Source organism: Dermochelys coriacea, chromosome 4 (assembly GCF_009764565.3).
Source record: "Dermochelys coriacea isolate rDerCor1 chromosome 4, rDerCor1.pri.v4, whole genome shotgun sequence".
Lineage (NCBI taxonomy): Eukaryota > Metazoa > Chordata > Testudines > Dermochelyidae > Dermochelys > Dermochelys coriacea.
The window spans coordinates 120,026,332-120,043,395 of record NC_050071.1 but is presented as its reverse complement, the minus strand read 5'-3'; the positions used below and the strand labels follow the sequence as shown (position 1 = coordinate 120,043,395).

General features: G+C 39.3%; 1 protein-coding gene across 15 annotated transcripts in view; it reads left to right on the top strand.

Annotated features, from left to right (window-relative positions):
- JAKMIP1 (janus kinase and microtubule interacting protein 1) overlaps nucleotides 1-17,064 on the top strand; it is a 381,847-nt gene that overhangs the window by 180,033 nt on the left and 184,750 nt on the right. For all 15 annotated transcript variants that reach the window (XM_038400934.2, XM_038400923.2, XM_038400933.2 and 12 more), the window contains one exon: nucleotides 11,745-11,873. In XM_038400934.2, coding sequence (XP_038256862.1) covers nucleotides 11,745-11,873 — 129 coding nt within the window. The remainder of the gene's footprint in view (nucleotides 1-11,744; nucleotides 11,874-17,064) is intronic.

The window sequence follows — 17,064 nt, the reverse complement described above, 5'->3', positions numbered from 1 at the left end:
GAAATACAGAAAGCCTTCATTCTGCAGTTAAAGAACAGGTTTCAGGCACTTGCAGACGTTGATGAAGAGGAGAGGAATTCAGATGAGGAGATCAACAAGAAGTGGGACAAAGTAACAGCAATTTATAAACAGAGCAGTGAAGCCTGTCTTAGGCTACAGGCAGAAAAGAAGGAAGAAGTGGATTATACCCAGCACATGGGACGCCATAGAAACCAGACGAGCCCTGAAGTTTGATACAAAATCCCAGAAGCTAAAGGACAAATACTGCAAGCAGTATAGCAAGGCACACAGGAGATCAAATGCCTTGTGAGAGTGGACAAACAACAGTATATTGATAATCTGGGAACACAAACAGAGGATGCAGCTGCTCGTGATGAACAAGAAACCATCTACAAAATGACGTGGCTTATCGGTGGTAAATGGCAGACATCAACAAACACTCTCATCAGGGACAAACAAGGCCTCTACTAACAACAGAAAAAGAACAAGAAATGCGCTGGACAGAGCATTTCAAAGAATCGCTGAACAAGAAGCCACCTAAAGAGGAAGCAAACATCCAGGAGGCAGAAGAAGATCTTGATATCAGCACAGACACCCCAACTAAGGGAAGAGATCATTCAAGCCATCAAATCCTTTAAAAATGGGAAATCTCCTTGCAAGAATAACTTGGATGCAGAATTGTCCAAGGTAAATCCTGAGTTAGCAGCATCTATCCTGGCTCCTCTATTTACATCAGTCTGGGAAAGGGAAAAAGTGACAGATGAGTGGACCAATGGCATTATAGTGAAGATAGCAAAGAAAGGAACTGAACTCTCAGTGATTGTAATAATTGGCATAGTATCACACTTTTATCTCTGCCAAGCAAAGTATTGTGTAAGACCATAATCAAGCATATATCAGAGGCAGTAGATAGCATTTTCAGAAAGAGCAAGCTGGTTTTTGGAAAGGGTGTGGATCCACAGACCAGATCTTCACTCTACAAAACATAATAGAACAATGCTTAGAATGGCAACCACAACTCTACATAAACTTCATAGACTTTTGAGAAGGCTTTTGATAGCATTCACAGGACCAGCCTGTGGCACTTTCTGCAGGCATATGGAATCCCTCTCTGTATAATCAACATCACCAAAAGCTTCTATTTCAACTTTACGTGCAGTGTTGATCACAGTGAGCTCAGTTTTGAATTCAAAACAGGAGTATGTCAGGGGTGTGTCATGTCTGCAGTCCTTTTCAGCATTGCCATTGACTGGGTAATGCAGTGTACAACAGAAGACATGACAAGAGGCATTAAATGGACACCCTCCTCATCCCTTAAAGACGTGGACTTTGCAGATGATCTCGCTGTCCTAGCACATACCCAACACCGTATACAAGAAAAAACAACTTGACTCAATGCATTCAGCCAGCAAATTTTACTGAAAATCAACTGCAATTAGACTTATATCATGACCTTTAATGTTGCCTCACCATCACCAGTACAGACAGAGTATTATGTTCTCACCAATGTAGAAACATTCACATACTTGGACAGCACCATCAACTAGGATATCCAGAACAAAATCAGTAAAGCTAGGAACACCTTCAGGAGCTTAAATTACAGTCCAGAAATCATCAAAATACAACGTCAAAACCAAACTCAAAATTTATCAGAGCTGCGTACTTTCAACATTACTTTATAGCGCAGAATGCTGGGTAATAAGAAAGTATGACATGTCCAAAATGTCTTCATTCCATACAACCTGCCTCAGAAAAATCCTCTGTATCTTTTGGCCTAGACCTTTCTGAAACCAAGATCCATTGACACAGTGCAGCCAAGAGGATATGAGCACCAGCTTCCAACCAGGAAGCTCTGGAGATGGATTGGCCATGTGCTTTGGATGGAAACTGATTCCATCACCAGAGTAGCAATAAGATGGACACCTGAAGGCAAGCGAAAATGAGGCCACCTGAAAACAACATGACAAAGAGTTGTGGAAGCCGAGTTGAAAAACCTGGGGCACAGATGGAGAATCATTGAAAGACTTGCCAGAAACAGACAGCAATGGAGGAGCTTCATCGCTGCCCTAAATGCCTGAGGCATAATGGGGACATGATGATCGTTTATGTAGTTTCTTAACATTGCATTCACTTCCTAGAAGATGTTTTTACATTACTAGTTAAATTAGCTCCTAATGGGGCATGCTTGGCTAGACCTTTCCCAGCTGGTGATTTTGAAAGTTTCCCCATAAATTCAACATATTCACAGTTCATAATTTAAAAAAAACCATCATCAGTTTCAATTTGAGTGGTCATTGCCTATCACATCAACAACCTATCAATTTCACCTTTTAAATAATTTTTCCCACAGTTGCCAAAGAAATTTTTGTGTCTACTCCTTGTTTTCCCCATGAATGGGATGACAATTTAGAAAGATCCAGTCCAGTAAAGACATCAAAATCCTGAATGGCATTCCCATTATACACTATATCACTTGTTTTGTGACCATAATTGTCAGTAGCTATACATGATTGTCCCTGAAAATATATTTTTGCCAAAATAAGATAAACTATTATGTCTTGTCCTTGCTGATGTTTTAGAGTAGAAAAAGAGAGATGAATAAACTCTGATTTGGGAAGGTGTAATATTACTAGAAAACCTAGTGAAGACAAATGTCTTGACCTACAGGATTCCAATATCCCCGTCTCCTGCTTGTGTTTTTAAAATTGCTCTCCAGTCAGTGTGTGCTGAAGAAAAGGGCCTCAACTATGGATGTTTAAATCGATATTTAGGAGCATTTCCATTGTCTTGCTGATTAACATTTATAAACGGCTGCTGACTAATGTGTCTTCCAATTCTGAGTCGGTGTTCTGGAAAAGATGGAATTATTCAGTATTCTGCTTTCTCATTATCTGTGCCCCACCATACAGAGCCTTACGTGAGCACAAAAATCAGTGGGGTTTCTCTATTGTTTTAGTAGGAATATAACTACTATATCAGGAGGAAACATAAAGTATCAAGCAATAGCTATGATTACAGACTCCATCCCCTCTTCATGAGGGAGAATGGTACAACTACTAACAGACATGCAATACAGAATATTATTTCATGCTATCTACGCAAATCAGAGATTGAATTGTAAATACCAGAGTACTGTAATGAAAAGAGGAGGAAAATTGTTCAAGGAGAAATAACAGCATTTAGCTCCATTTCCCATACTTAGTACATTTTAACCCTTAGGACACTTGCTGCACCTAAAGTATTAAACACCTGGATGAGTGGCCAGTATCTGTGGTACCTAGGGGGTCTACATGGGATAATGTGGCAAGAGAAGGGAAGGCAAGGTTTGTAGCTGGTGAGAGAATGGGCCAAGTCTGGTCTTCCATGATAAATTCTGACTGTTCTGCCAGTTTGCAGGCCAGGTGGCACTGGGAGATGTGTGGCATGCTGCACTAGATAGAGACGCAAAGAAAAGCCAGCTAAACAAAAGGGTGAAGTGAGCGCTGCTCCTGGGAACTAGGTTGGGGGAGCAGGAAATTCTCTACCTGATTTTAGAGGCGGAGATGCTGGCTCCTTCGTGCTTCTTGTGTGGGAAGGAATTCTGGGTGTTGAAGGAACAGATGTGTGGAAGGAGGCAGATATCATGAGAAAGGATAAACCAAGGAAGAGAGAAAAGATGCTTGTTCAGCTCACTGTAGAGCTGGTCAAAAAGTGGTAAGTGTGCTTTTTGGTAAATAGTTAAATTTTCTGATTTTTTTGAAGTGGGGGAAAAGCAAAAATATAAATGCTTTTTGTTTTTCCTGCTTTGTCTCCTTCCCCCTACTCCCTTCCCGCTCTTTGTTCCTTTTTCCATTTTGCCACTGAAAAATGGAGAGAAAAGGGAAAAATTGGAGGAAATTAATAACTGAAAATCAATGTTTTTTGTTTTCTCATTTAAAAAAGTGGAAAATTTCAAAATAAGCAAGTATTTTGGGTGAACATTTTTGGTTTTGAAAAATTGTCCACTTTTTATTTTAAAAAAATTGAACAAAATTTCACCAGCTTGACTTAAAACCCATAAATAAAAGAATGAACCTCCAAAGGCCCTAAAGGTTTGATGCCTTCAAGTCCTCAAGAATAGGTTTCCAAATGTTCTAACTGCCCATATTATCATATAACCTGTAGGTTATTTTTCATGCGTGCAGCATTCATCGAAGAAACTTAAATGCTGTCAACAATAACTTCAGAAGCCTAATCCTGGCAAACAGTCTAGTTTCCTTCCAGGCTTCTTGCATAAAAATGGACATGAAGTCAGAGTTTTTAGGCCCTCAGTTTATGATATGGTTTGGCCTTAGTAGGTAGGTCAAAAAGAGTAAGAATAAGGGAATAACTGAACATGCTAATAAGTGATTATCAAGCGGAAAGACACTATTGAAGGAGCCCTCTTTCCCATGTCTGCATTGCAATTTCTATATAGATAGTATTATTGCTTTGGATTATGGAAGGAATAAAAAACAAGGGTTGAATTCCCCCCCCCAGCTACAAGTGGCATTGCAACGTTGATTTATGCTTTTAAAATGTAAATACTTCCTTGTAAATATTTGCACATTTCTGTTGTTAATGGGAGATCATGTACTTCAAATTAATCTTTTATGGTTAGATCACAGACTAGTTTTTAGAATCTAGGCCTCCTGTGGTGTGTTTGATTAGGTTACTTTTGTCTGACAGACTTCAAGTAATGAAGGGTGAAGTTGTAACTAGAAGGAAGCATGTAATATCAGAAGACTGTATCTTCCATGTTCTGTATACTATTATTTGAGTGAAGGATGCAGGGTCAAGATCAACATTTGTATATAATTTTTGTTCCACTCTCTCTTCCTAGAGAAAAAAACCCTACATTGATGGAGTTAAGGTTGAAAGTATATAGGGAAAATGTAATACAGAGATGTTGTAATTATCAGAGAAAAAAGCATTATAATTTCAGGAAATTCAGAGTTAGGATTAACCCTAAAAGTAATCCAAAAATCTCAAATTCTGGAAATGCAGTTAAGGCACCCAAACAAATGTATTTTTCTGCTCTATAGTGATGCAGAGAAACCACCGTACAATTATGGTTAATGTATTTTAGTGTCTGTCATTCCAGATTAGATTAAACTGATTTTTAAAAACACATTAGATTTGCCGTGGTTTTTCCTTGTGGTGTTGTATCTTGAGTAGAACTCTCACTGTCAATGGGAACCATAGTAGCACAACTACCACTTAAGGCAGCCGTGTCTCAAAGATCTGATGTAGCTCTATGACAAGCTGCCTGTGAAATTCACTAAGAGCCAAAACTTTGTCCTGAAGTAAATTAATTTAATGAGTGTTTTATGCACACATCTGAGGACAGTAACTAGCTGTCAGCCTATGCTTTTGTCTCAATTCCCAGGGTTCAAGGACAAGAAATCTGGAATGTTTTAGAATTGGTAATTAAATAGTCAAGTCCAGCAAGATTAACAGAAATCAGGTCAACAGCAAAGCAAGCAAAATGGACCTCACACAAAATTTTTATTTCAACAGTTTAGAAAAATAAGCAAAGCTAAGATAAACATAGGCAGACTGGATTGATTTGAAATTGCCTTCCAGGCCCAAGCTCAACAAGTCAGATGCAAACACCCTGATAAAATCAATTTTGTCTCAGAATGGGGGCTAAAAAAAAAGTCAATATCGACAGAACAGCATCTGACGCTTTAATCTGTTCATAGCTTACTTAGATTTCAAGCACTGTTCACTGACAATAAAAGCAAAGATGTTGTTTAGAACAGTGTGAATGTGGAAACCCAGAAAGTGTTCAGTACTGGTGGAAATTAGTTTGTGGCTTTGTTTGTCAGATGGACTGGATATTTGTATCCATAGCTGACTATGATAACATAAGTGTATAATAGTAGAAGTAATGATCAGGATGGTTGTGTTGATTAGGGAGGGCTTGACATTGGTGGAAATTTACTAAGATTTATCTTGGAGAAAATAAAGCATTTGTGCCTGGCTCTTTTGAGAATCATTCAGTATAATCACCTACAGCCTATGAGGGGGTGTGGACCTTCTTCCTTCTATGTCCGGCTTTCCCTGAACAAGAGAAATGGGGAGACCTCAAGTGAAGCACCTGACTAGAGGGAGCACCTTACTGAGAAGGGCCACGTGAATAGGTTCGGATGCATGTAAGCTGGAAAGTGGTATCTGCCACAAAAGGGGCTGGCTTTGTTTCAGTCTGAGAGAGACCAGGGCGAAGAAAGACTTTAGAAGAGGTTCTCAGGCCAGAGGACTTGGAACAGAATCTGTGAGGGGCTTCCATGGAAAGGTCTTATATGAAAGGCACCAGGGGAAGATGTAGGAAGAAGTAGTTAGAGAAGCCAAAAGAATGTCCAGGGTAAAGGTCTAAGAGAGGGGCCACCTGAGCACTGTAAGTAGAGTGAGCTTTAGCTCACGAAAGCTTATGCTTAAATAAATTTTAGTCTCTAAGGTGCCACAAGTACTCCTTTTCTTTTTTCTAAGGGAATAGTGACCCAGATGAATGAGCCTGAAGCAGATGGTCATTTCACTGGTTAGGATGTTGGAGGTGGAGCCAGAGGTGGAGTGAAGCACCAGGCTCCCATGCACCTTCAGTTGTGCCACTATCAGTAGAACCTTGACCAAGGGCAAAAAGAGATTTGTTAAATACAAAGACTGGGGAGATTAAATTAACCATTTATAGATTAGTGCTGACTCCAGAATACTGAAAAATGTAACTTTTCTAGATTGGTTGGAAGGATTGCTGTGCAGTGAAGATTTAATTTTGTAACCTGTTAATTCATAAATAGGTGCTGATATGTTCATGAGTGGGAAGGTACTGCATCCAAACAATTGTTCTTTTTCCCTGAGATGGTACCTTTTAAGATCTGTCTTCCATAATTCTCAGCATGCAAAGGTTGTGCTGAAGCAACAACTCCTCCATGTTTGTTTTTTAATGTTGATAGCCTGCAGTCAGCTTTGCTTGTTAGCTAGAACAAAGTACATATCTGATTAAGTGAGCTGTAGCTCACGAAAGCTTATGCTCAAATAAATTTGTTAGTCTCTAAGGTGCCACAAGTACTCGTTTTATTTTTGTCAATTCATATTGTGGTACTTAAGACATCTGATAGGAAAATTGGTCTACTTGCCTAGTCCAGTAGACTTTAGAGTCTTCTCATGTGTGAGAAGTTTTAGTTCAGCTGGCACACTTTTGGAAATACCAAAGACTTATCTGTTTTTCCCAACTATATTTCTTCTGCTCGTTTCTAAAGCTCTGATTGCACCAGGTTACTGTTGCTACTGTAGCTTTTGCTGAGCAGTTTTCTAATTGTCAGGGGATGTATGAATCTCTAGAACATTGCTGGCAACCAGCTCAGGTCTCTAAGAGGTAAAGAGGAGCACCGTGGGGTGGAGCTTTATAACATCTGAGTGCAGGGTACCCAGAGAAGAAATATAATCACCGCACACACTCAACCTCCTAGATTTTCTTCGATGAGAAAAAGCAGCCAGAGCTGATAGAAATTTCTTAATAATTGCATGTGACATCAGATTCCTTGAAGTAATGAGAATATTTTAAAGGTCTCTTTTCTGCTTAGGATTCACTTTAGTTCAGGGCTTTTTTCAGTTTTTTGAAATATATGACAGAGACAGAACCATTAAATCCTGGAAAGCCTTTTTTCTGTAGAATGGAATTACAATGATAAAATGAAAATTGGAGTCATTGCTTTGAAATCAACAAAATTGCCCATAACTGAAACTGTGGGACTCTGAAGACTAATTTCTGCTTTGTAAGCTTTATTAAATCGGCTGTATTTGTGATTACAACTGAAAGTGTTCACTCTTCAGACCAGCACAATGGAGTACATACTTCTTGTCTTATATTTCTCTTTTTTTATCTGTCTGTGTGCTCTGGTGTGCCTATATTTTTCTGGCTGCCAGGAAATGACTTATAAACACAAAGGTAAGAAGCTATAAATTAATCAAAAATGGAGAAGTGGCTAAATCACAATGAACTGAATTACGCTGTAATTAGAACAAATCAGCTATTAATCACTTGAAAATAATATGTGATACTTAAATCATGTGGGAAGATGAAGCTACTGCAGCTATATAGAAATTAGATGGTTCATATGCATGTAGACCTATCTAATTCAATTAAATGTAGTACTATTATATATAGAGATTTGTATGCAATAACATCTATATATTTTAAGGCACAGACTCTGCATCACAAATTTTGTCAACATTAATCAAATTGACTAATTAGTTTTGACTCAACAGGAATCACCACTGATATACAGAATATTTTGTAGATCTTCATGTTCTGAAAATATATTTACTCTGTCATAAGTCCTGTTGAACTTCTAAACATTAATTGCAAAAATATAATGCACAATTATACTGTAAAAGTATGTGTGAAAACATTGGTATAGAAATCCAAAATTACATCCTAATTTGCACTAATTATTGCCAAATATTTCAGATTTTACTTATGCATATTTTCAGTTATTGAGATGGACATTTTACTCTGACAGTTATGATCTGAACTTTAGGATTGAATATGTGTACACAAAAATAACACCTTTAATTAACAACTTTCTAGAATTACAAACAATATATACAAATATAATTTCAAGAGTTTTACACATTTTAAGAAAAATTCTGTAATAAATAGTATAGTTAAAAATAGCAAGCAGAATAATAGGCACATTAGAATACATATATTTTAGAAATCTATTTTAAATCAGATTTTTGAATTAATAAATATGATCTTTCATGATCTGTGTGTGTGTGTGTGTGTGTGTGTGTGTGTGTATATATATTGTTTATCATAGTATTTATTCTCAGATAGTAAAATTTTCTTAACACTTTATCAACTTTGTGTCAACTGTCTGTCTGATATTTTTCCCTCTAGCTGTTTCCCGGTCAGTTAATTTGTTGTGTATTGGATATGAATCCATTTTTATAGCCAATGGCTACAAATATTAGACTATCACACTGGCAACAATAAATAGTTATTATTAATAATGACAATTTTGTGTTTTTATCTCATGATGTAATTCATAAATATGCCATTAATGTGCAATGGCTAAATACTACATTGTGTCCCAGCAAGTATGTAATCAACTCAAAAACAAACAGGCAAATTCTCCATTCAGGCATAGTAATTAGCAGTGTTTATAAAAAGTGAATGAAACAGATTTGCTCTAAACCCAAAATATTATATACAAATATGTGTAGTATTTAGCAATCCTAGACTATCCTTGAAGATTTCGAGTGTTTCCATACCATGGGAAACATTAATTTCCCCTAACTAATTATCATTTACATTATTTATTAAAATGTGTGGATATTTCCTGGAAGCCTGGTACCAATGATGTGTTTAAATATGCTGAGTAACAAATATATCTGTATATTGATAGTTCAGTAGCTATTATTTTTAAATAATCCCTGTAATCAACAAGGCTCTATTACATACATCAAAAGGGCCAATCTTTTGTGTGTTTGTTTCTATTCCCTGAGATCACCTCTTCTTAAAGCAACAGGTATTCAAGCTGAGTTATTTATAAATCTAGCTACGGTTTGTCTCAATATTTGCAAAGAACATTTCAGTGTTGATGAACACACTTTTGTCCTGAGTTTAATGACGCTACTGATGCTCCCTGTAGTATTGCTGGGTGTTTCTTCAGTGGTTCATATACACATTGTGCACCATGATCTATTTGTTCTTTTCTAAGGGACTTATAATGAAGGAAAACAAACTTTCTCTAAAGCTAAGGATTGTGAAGAATATGAATGCTAGAGGAAAGAATTAAAATTCTCACATTAATTTCCGTCTCAAATGTCTTGTCTTAAACATAGTTCTAACATATAACATAGAAAAGTCCTGGAGCTTACTGAATAACTAAAAATAGCTGTGTTCCTGAGCAGGTTTTAGTACTTAAATCCCTTTTCTTTTTGCCTCCCTCTGTATAGATTGGGTAGCAATTCCTAATGACCCGATGGATTGGAAAGGGAAGGCTGATCTCTAGAGATCTTTCAAGTGCATGGGTCTATATTTGTGGCCTCTGCAGAGTTGTGAAGTCCAGGCTTTATTCAGGTTTCTACTTTCTTTCAGTTTTTGAACTTTTTTCAACATGAACATAACATATTTGAAAGGGGATTTTTCTAGAAACTAGAAATATTAGAAACATTAGGCTCTTAATTCAGTCTGTGAATGAAATTTTTAACTATTCTAAGGGTTTGTCTTCACAGCAAGTTAGCTCAAGTTACTCCGCTCAAGTTGCTCTGCTCAAGTCAGCCTAGCTCTAGTGAGAGTGGCAATGCTACAAAACAGTAAAACCTTGCTCTTTATTGTGCTTTACATCAGTATATCACAAAACACATTACAAAGGGGTCAGAGTCACTCTCTCCATTTTACAAATGGGGAAACTGAGGAACAGAGGTGAAATTTCCAGTTCACCCGGCAGGCCAATGGCACAGCCAGGAATTGAACCCAGGTCTCCTGTTCTCTCTCCATAGGCCATGGTGCCAGTCTCAACACTCATCCTACAGAGAATGGTTTGATTAGCAGCACAGAATGATTGGATTAGCAGTTGATGAGTTATGCTAATTTAAGCTGTGGCCTGTATCCCCTCCTGCAACTGTTGATCTTCAGCAGAACTAAGAGAGTTTAACTTTCACAATTGAATGTCTAAATGATGCTTTTATTTTTGAAGCAGCAGAATTTCCTGCAGAGTTACTGTATTCTGGGCATGTATCAAAAAACTGAAGTAAAGAGAGCACAGAAAGGTTGATAATTTTAAGACCAGTTTACTTTTTTATCAGTCCTATAAAGGTTCATTGCAGTTATGACTTTTTATTTGCTGCTGACATTGGTAGCTGATCTAATATCTTTCATGATGCGTTATATATACGCTACTTGCCTGTACCTTTTAATGTGGTTCTGTTATATTCTGTACCCATTAATTCAATGTTATGTTATCTGTGATGTAAAAAAATTTCATTGAAATATTAATTTTCACTGAAGATTAATTTTCCTTAAACATGCTAGTATTTATTTTTTCTTTCTAGAGAAACCATTTTTCTCATTTTTAAAATGATAGTATTTCAGACAAATGAAGATGTATGAACTGATAACTTCAAGTTGATAGCAATAATTTTGAAAAATCGATATTTTAAGCTCTACTTTCTGATTTTTTTTTGGTTTTTATTAATAATGTGAATGACAAATGTCAGTGAATAACTTTTTTGAATACGATATACCCCTCTTTTAATACCCTCTTGTATGTTGCATCTCAATAGGTTGGTTACCTAATATCTCAAAACATGGATGATTTTCTGTGTGGTTAAGTGTATTTTATACTTGTGGTAGAGCATGACCGTATTTGGCAGCTATCAAGTGCAATATGCTATCTGATTCTTTGAAGCATTCTAGTAAAAGATGCTGAAAGGAATTATTTCTTTACCAGCATTCAAATGGTGCATACACATGGAGGGAGCAACACTCTTGTCTTCCCAGGCTCCCTCAGTTTGTTACTTAATCCTACAGCCCTTAGTAGGTCCATTGAAATCAACGGGACTGCCAAGGTGTCCCAACTTGAGACTCTTGTCCTTGTGGGTAAGAATCAAAGCATCTTGGGAGTAAAGCCAGACTAGGATTTACTGAAGACCTTTTTTGCTGTCTACTTGTCTATTTAACCAGGTTATAGCTTATTACTGAATGTCCTATTAGTAACCTAGAAAAACTGACATTTCAGAGGCATGTTGTGGAGACGTTTTTTGGATTTGATGAAGAATCTGTTGACTCTGAAACCTCATCTGTAACTTCGTATAACACGGACAAAACAGACAGAACGCCAGCAACACCAGAAGAAGACTTGGATGATGTAAGTAGCAAAGTTTCTTCATAATAAAACATAAAAATGAATGTTAATATTTTTCCTATTTCTCTGTATTTCTGCATTTGCAACTTGAACAGTCTAGTAAAAGACTGGAAATAAGGTGTAAATTTTTAGCAGTAGGAGTAATTAACCTACGGAAACAACTTAGCAAGAGTCATGGTGGATTCTCTATTACTGACAATTTTAAAATCAAGATTGGATGATTTCTAAAAAATATGGAATTATGTGGAGGAAGTTCTGTGGCCTGTGGTATACAAATCAGACTAGATAATCACAGTGGTCCCTTCTGGCCTTGAAATCTATGAAAAATACACTAATTTAGCTAAGCCGTTGCAACCCAGCTAATAAATGACAGCATTAATGTCTGTCTTCTTGATGAGTTCAGAGTAGTTAAATCAGACTTGGTAAATATCAGCAGTGCTTGAGAAATAGAATTGCTTTTATCACAATATCTCTTGCTTGTCAAAATAAGAAAATCAATTGGCACTTGCACTGGCAAAATCCATGGCTGCTCCACAATAGCTGTTCCTAGAATATTATGATTTATTTGATTATTTTGGGACTGTCAGACCCTTCTTGCTATGCTTTTGATATCGAGAAAAGTTTTGTCAATTTATTAAGGCTTAAGTAGTAAATATATGTAGACATGTTTTTGCTGGACCTGTATGTTATGCACTGCAACCGGGCTACAGTAAGGAATGGCAAGGCCAAGGACAAGATGTAAAATCAAGGTCTCCCTATCCTGTTTGCTAACTCGTACGTTCTACCCTTCAGTTATACCCTCTCTATCTTCTATTCCTGTCCCCGATTCCCCTACTCTACCCAACTTATTTTATTGTTATTTTGGGATTGCCTAACCCTAGTGATTTTTATTGAGTCTCATGATATTGTTTGGGGTTTTCTTTCTTGGAGCCCCAGTTCCTGGAGTCAGGAGAATCTCCGCTTTCATTTAAAAAAAAATCTAGCCCTCATGATTGTGGAGAAAAGTTTGAACATGTGAAACCCAGAAGGCAAATGAAAAGACACCAATGTTTACTATTTTAAAAGAAATCTTAATGATTTTTAAGCCAATGTCATGATTTTTGGACGTGACATATGTTTTTTGCATGCCTGGAGTTGGCAATACTGTTGTTTTTCTTAGAGCTCTGTAACCAGTATACAACTTTTGCTCATCATCCTGTATTTAAATTACTTTGCCCCAAAACTCTCAGGTTAATTGACTGAGAAAAGCAGGTGCGTATCTCTCTGTCCACGTGCACATGCAGCAGGTCCATGGTGGTGAGCAGCGAGGTCCAATGCGGGTCCTTCAAAATTATGGCACTTTTGTCAGTGAATAAAATTGTGCAGAGTCATATTCTCTCTCATCCCTCCCTATCAGTCTCTGTTCCTTCTCTTTTTCACAGCCTCCCTCCCTCACCCACATGTCTTACCTCAGTTCTCTCATTAGCCATTCACTCTCTGCCCGCCTTTCACACAAATGTTTTCCATTCAGCACTCTTTCCTTTCACTATCCATTTTATTTCTCTCCCTGCCACCCCCATTCATACACACTGTCCCCTGTTCTCTCTCTATTCTGATACATATTCTGACTCACTTTTTCTGTCAAGCCAGTTTATGCTGCACTCAAATTCTAAACATAAACACAGTTAGGGAACTCTGCATTTTTCTCTCCACCCCAACATACACTTTCCTTTAATCTCTGCTAGTGTTTTAAGGCTACATCAAGCTTTGGGAATCTGTAAAGTTCTCTTCCTACATTTCTGTTTTCTTTTGTTTGTATTCTTTCTTGCTGTTCTCTTCCCCCATTCCTCCAACTCCAAATTTGCCATTCAGAGCACAAGGAGATGCAAGAATGAGAGCTGACTGGAGTGAGGGACTTTTCTCTCCTCATTCCCTCTAGGGTTCCTGGAGTTCTTTCTCAGGTCTAAAGTAGGGGTAGTGTCCTGCTGATTGAGCTAGTCGCAGCAGGTGTCAAGCTCTGCCCCAGGCACATATTTGTTGGAAGGGACAGCTACTAGGAATTAGAAAAGGAGTACTTGTGGCACCTTAGAGACTAACAAATTTATTAGAGCATAAGCTTTCGTGAGCTACAGCTCACTTCATCGGATGCATTTGGTGGAAAAAGCAGAGGAGAGATTTATATACACACACACAGAGAACATGAAACAATGGGTTTATCATACACACTGTAAGGAGAGTGATCACTTAAGATAAGCCATCACCCACAGCAGGGGGGGGAAAGGAGGAAAACCTTCCATGGTGACAAGCAGGTAGGCTAATTCCAGCAGTTAACAAGAATATCAGAGGAACAGTGGGGGGTGGGGTGGGAGGGAGAAATACCATGGGGAAATAGTTTTACTTTGTGTAATGACTCATCCATTCCCAGTCTCTATTCAAGCCTAAGTTAATTGTATCCAGTTTGCAAATTAATTCCAATTCAGCAGTCTCTCGTTGGAGTCTGTTTTTGAAGCTTTTTTGTTGAAGTATAGCCACTCTTAGGTCTGTGATCGAGTGACCAGAGAGATTGAAGTGTTCTCCAACTGGTTTTTGAATGTTATAATTCTTGACGTCTGATTTGTGTCCATTCATTCTTTTACGTAGAGACTGTCCAGTTTGGCCAATGTACATGGCAGAGGGGCATTGCTGGCACATGATGGCATATATCACATTGGTAGATGCACAGGTGAACGAGCCTCTGATGGTGTGGCTGATGTGATTAGGCCCTATGATGGTATCCCCTGAATAGATATGTGGACAGAGTTGGCAACGGGCTTTGTTGCAAGGATAGGTTCCTGGGTTAGTGGTTCTGTTGTGTGGTGTGTGGTTGCTGGTGAGTATTTGCTTCAGATTGGGGGGCTGTCTGTAAGCAAGGACTGGTCTGTCTCCCAAGATCTGAGAGAGCGATGGCTCGTCCTTCAGGATAGGTTGTAGATCCTTGATGATGCGTTGGAGGGGTTTTAGTTGGGGGCTGAAGGTGATGGCTAGTGGCGTTCTGTTGTTTTCTTTGTTGGGCCTGTCCTGTAGTAGGTGACTTCTGGGTACTCTTCTGGCTCTGTCAATCTGTTTCTTCACTTCAGCAGGTGGGTACTGTAGTTGTAGGAATGCATGATAGAGATCTTGTAGGTGTTTGTCTCTGTCTGAGGGGTTGGAGCAAATGCGGTTATATCGTAGCGCTTGGCTGTAGACAATGGATCGAGTGGTATGATCTGGATGAAAGCTAGAGGCATGTAGGTAGGAATAGCGGTCAGTAGGTTTCCGATATAGGGTGGTGTTTATGTGACCATCGCTTATTAGTCCTATCTCGGGGCCTCTCCTTTTGCCCCTCCACCCCCACGAACATGATACAGTTCTGTGGTGACCTAGAATCCTATTTTCGACGTCTCAGACTCAAGGAATATTTCCAACACACCTCTGACCAACATATTAACCCACAGAGACCTTCCTGCCAACACTACAAAAAGAAGGATTCTAGGTGGACTCCTCCTGAAGGTCGAAACAGCAGCCTGGATTTCTACATAGACTGCTTCCGCCGACGTGCACGAGCTGAAATTGTGGAAAAGCAGCATCGCTTACCCCATAACCTCAGCCATGCAGAACACAGTGCCATCCACAGCCTCAGAAACAACTCTGACATCATAATCAAAAAGGCTGACAAAGGAGGTGCTGTCGTCATCATGAATAGGTCAGAGTATGAACAAGAGGCTACTAGGCAGCTCTCCAACACCACTTTCTACAAGCCATTACCCTCTGATCCCACTGAGAGTTACCAAAAGAAACTACAGCATTTGCTCAAGAAACTCCCTGAAAAAGCACAAGAACAAATCCGCACAGACACACCCCTGGAGCCAGGACCTGGGGTATTCTATCTGCTACCCAAGATCCATAAACCTGGAAATCCTGGACGCCCCATCATCTCAGGCATTGGCACCCTGACAGCAGGATTGTCTGGCTATGTAGACTCCCTCCTCAGGCCCTTCGTTACCAGCACTCCCAGCTATCTTCGAGACACCACCGATTTCCTGAGGAAACTACAGTCCATTGGTGATCTTCCTAAAAACACCATCCTAGCCACTATGGATGTAGAAGCCCTCTACACCAACATTCCACACAAAGATGGACTACAAGCCGTCAGGAACAGTATCCCCGATACTGTCACGGCTAACCTGGTGGCAGAACTTTGTGACTTTGTCCTGACCCATAACTATTTCACATTTGGTGAGAATGTATACCTTCAAATCAGCGGCACTGCGATGGGTACCCGCATGGCCCCACAGTATGCCAACATTTTTATGGCTGACTTAGAACAACGCTTCCTCAGCTCTCGTTCCCTAATGCCCCTACTCTACTTGCGCTACATTGATGACATCTTCATCATCTGGACCCATGGAAAAGAAGCTCTTGAGGAATTCCACCATGATTTCAACAATTTCCATCCCACCATCAACCTCAGCCTGGACCAGTCCACACAAGAGATCCACTTCCTGGACACTACGGTGCTAATAAGCGATGGTCACATAAACACCACCCTATATCGGAAACCTACTGACCGCTATTCCTACCTACATGCCTCTAGCTTTCATCCAGATCATACCACTCGATCCATTGTCTACAGCCAAGCGCTACGATATAACCGCATTTGCTCCAACCCCTCAGACAGAGACAAACACCTACAAGATCTCTATCATGCATTCCTACAACTACAGTACCCACCTGCTGAAGTGAAGAAACAGATTGACAGAGCCAGAAGAGTACCCAGAAGTCACCTACTACAGGACAGGCCCAACAAAGAAAACAACAGAACGCCACTAGCCATCACCTTCAGCCCCCAACTAAAACCCCTCCAACGCATCATCAAGGATCTACAACCTATCCTGAAGGACGAGCCATCGCTCTCTCAGATCTTGGGAGACAGACCAGTCCTTGCTTACAGACAGCCCCCCAATCTGAAGCAAATACTCACCAGCAACCACACACCACACAACAGAACCACTAACCCAGGAACCTATCCTTGCAACAAAGCCCGTTGCCAACTCTGTCCACATATCTATTCAGGGGATACCATCATAGGGCCTAATCACATCAGCCACACCATCAGAGGCTCGTTCACCTGTGCATCTACCAATGTGATATATGCCATCATGTGCCAGCAATGCCCCTCTGCCATGTACATTGGCCA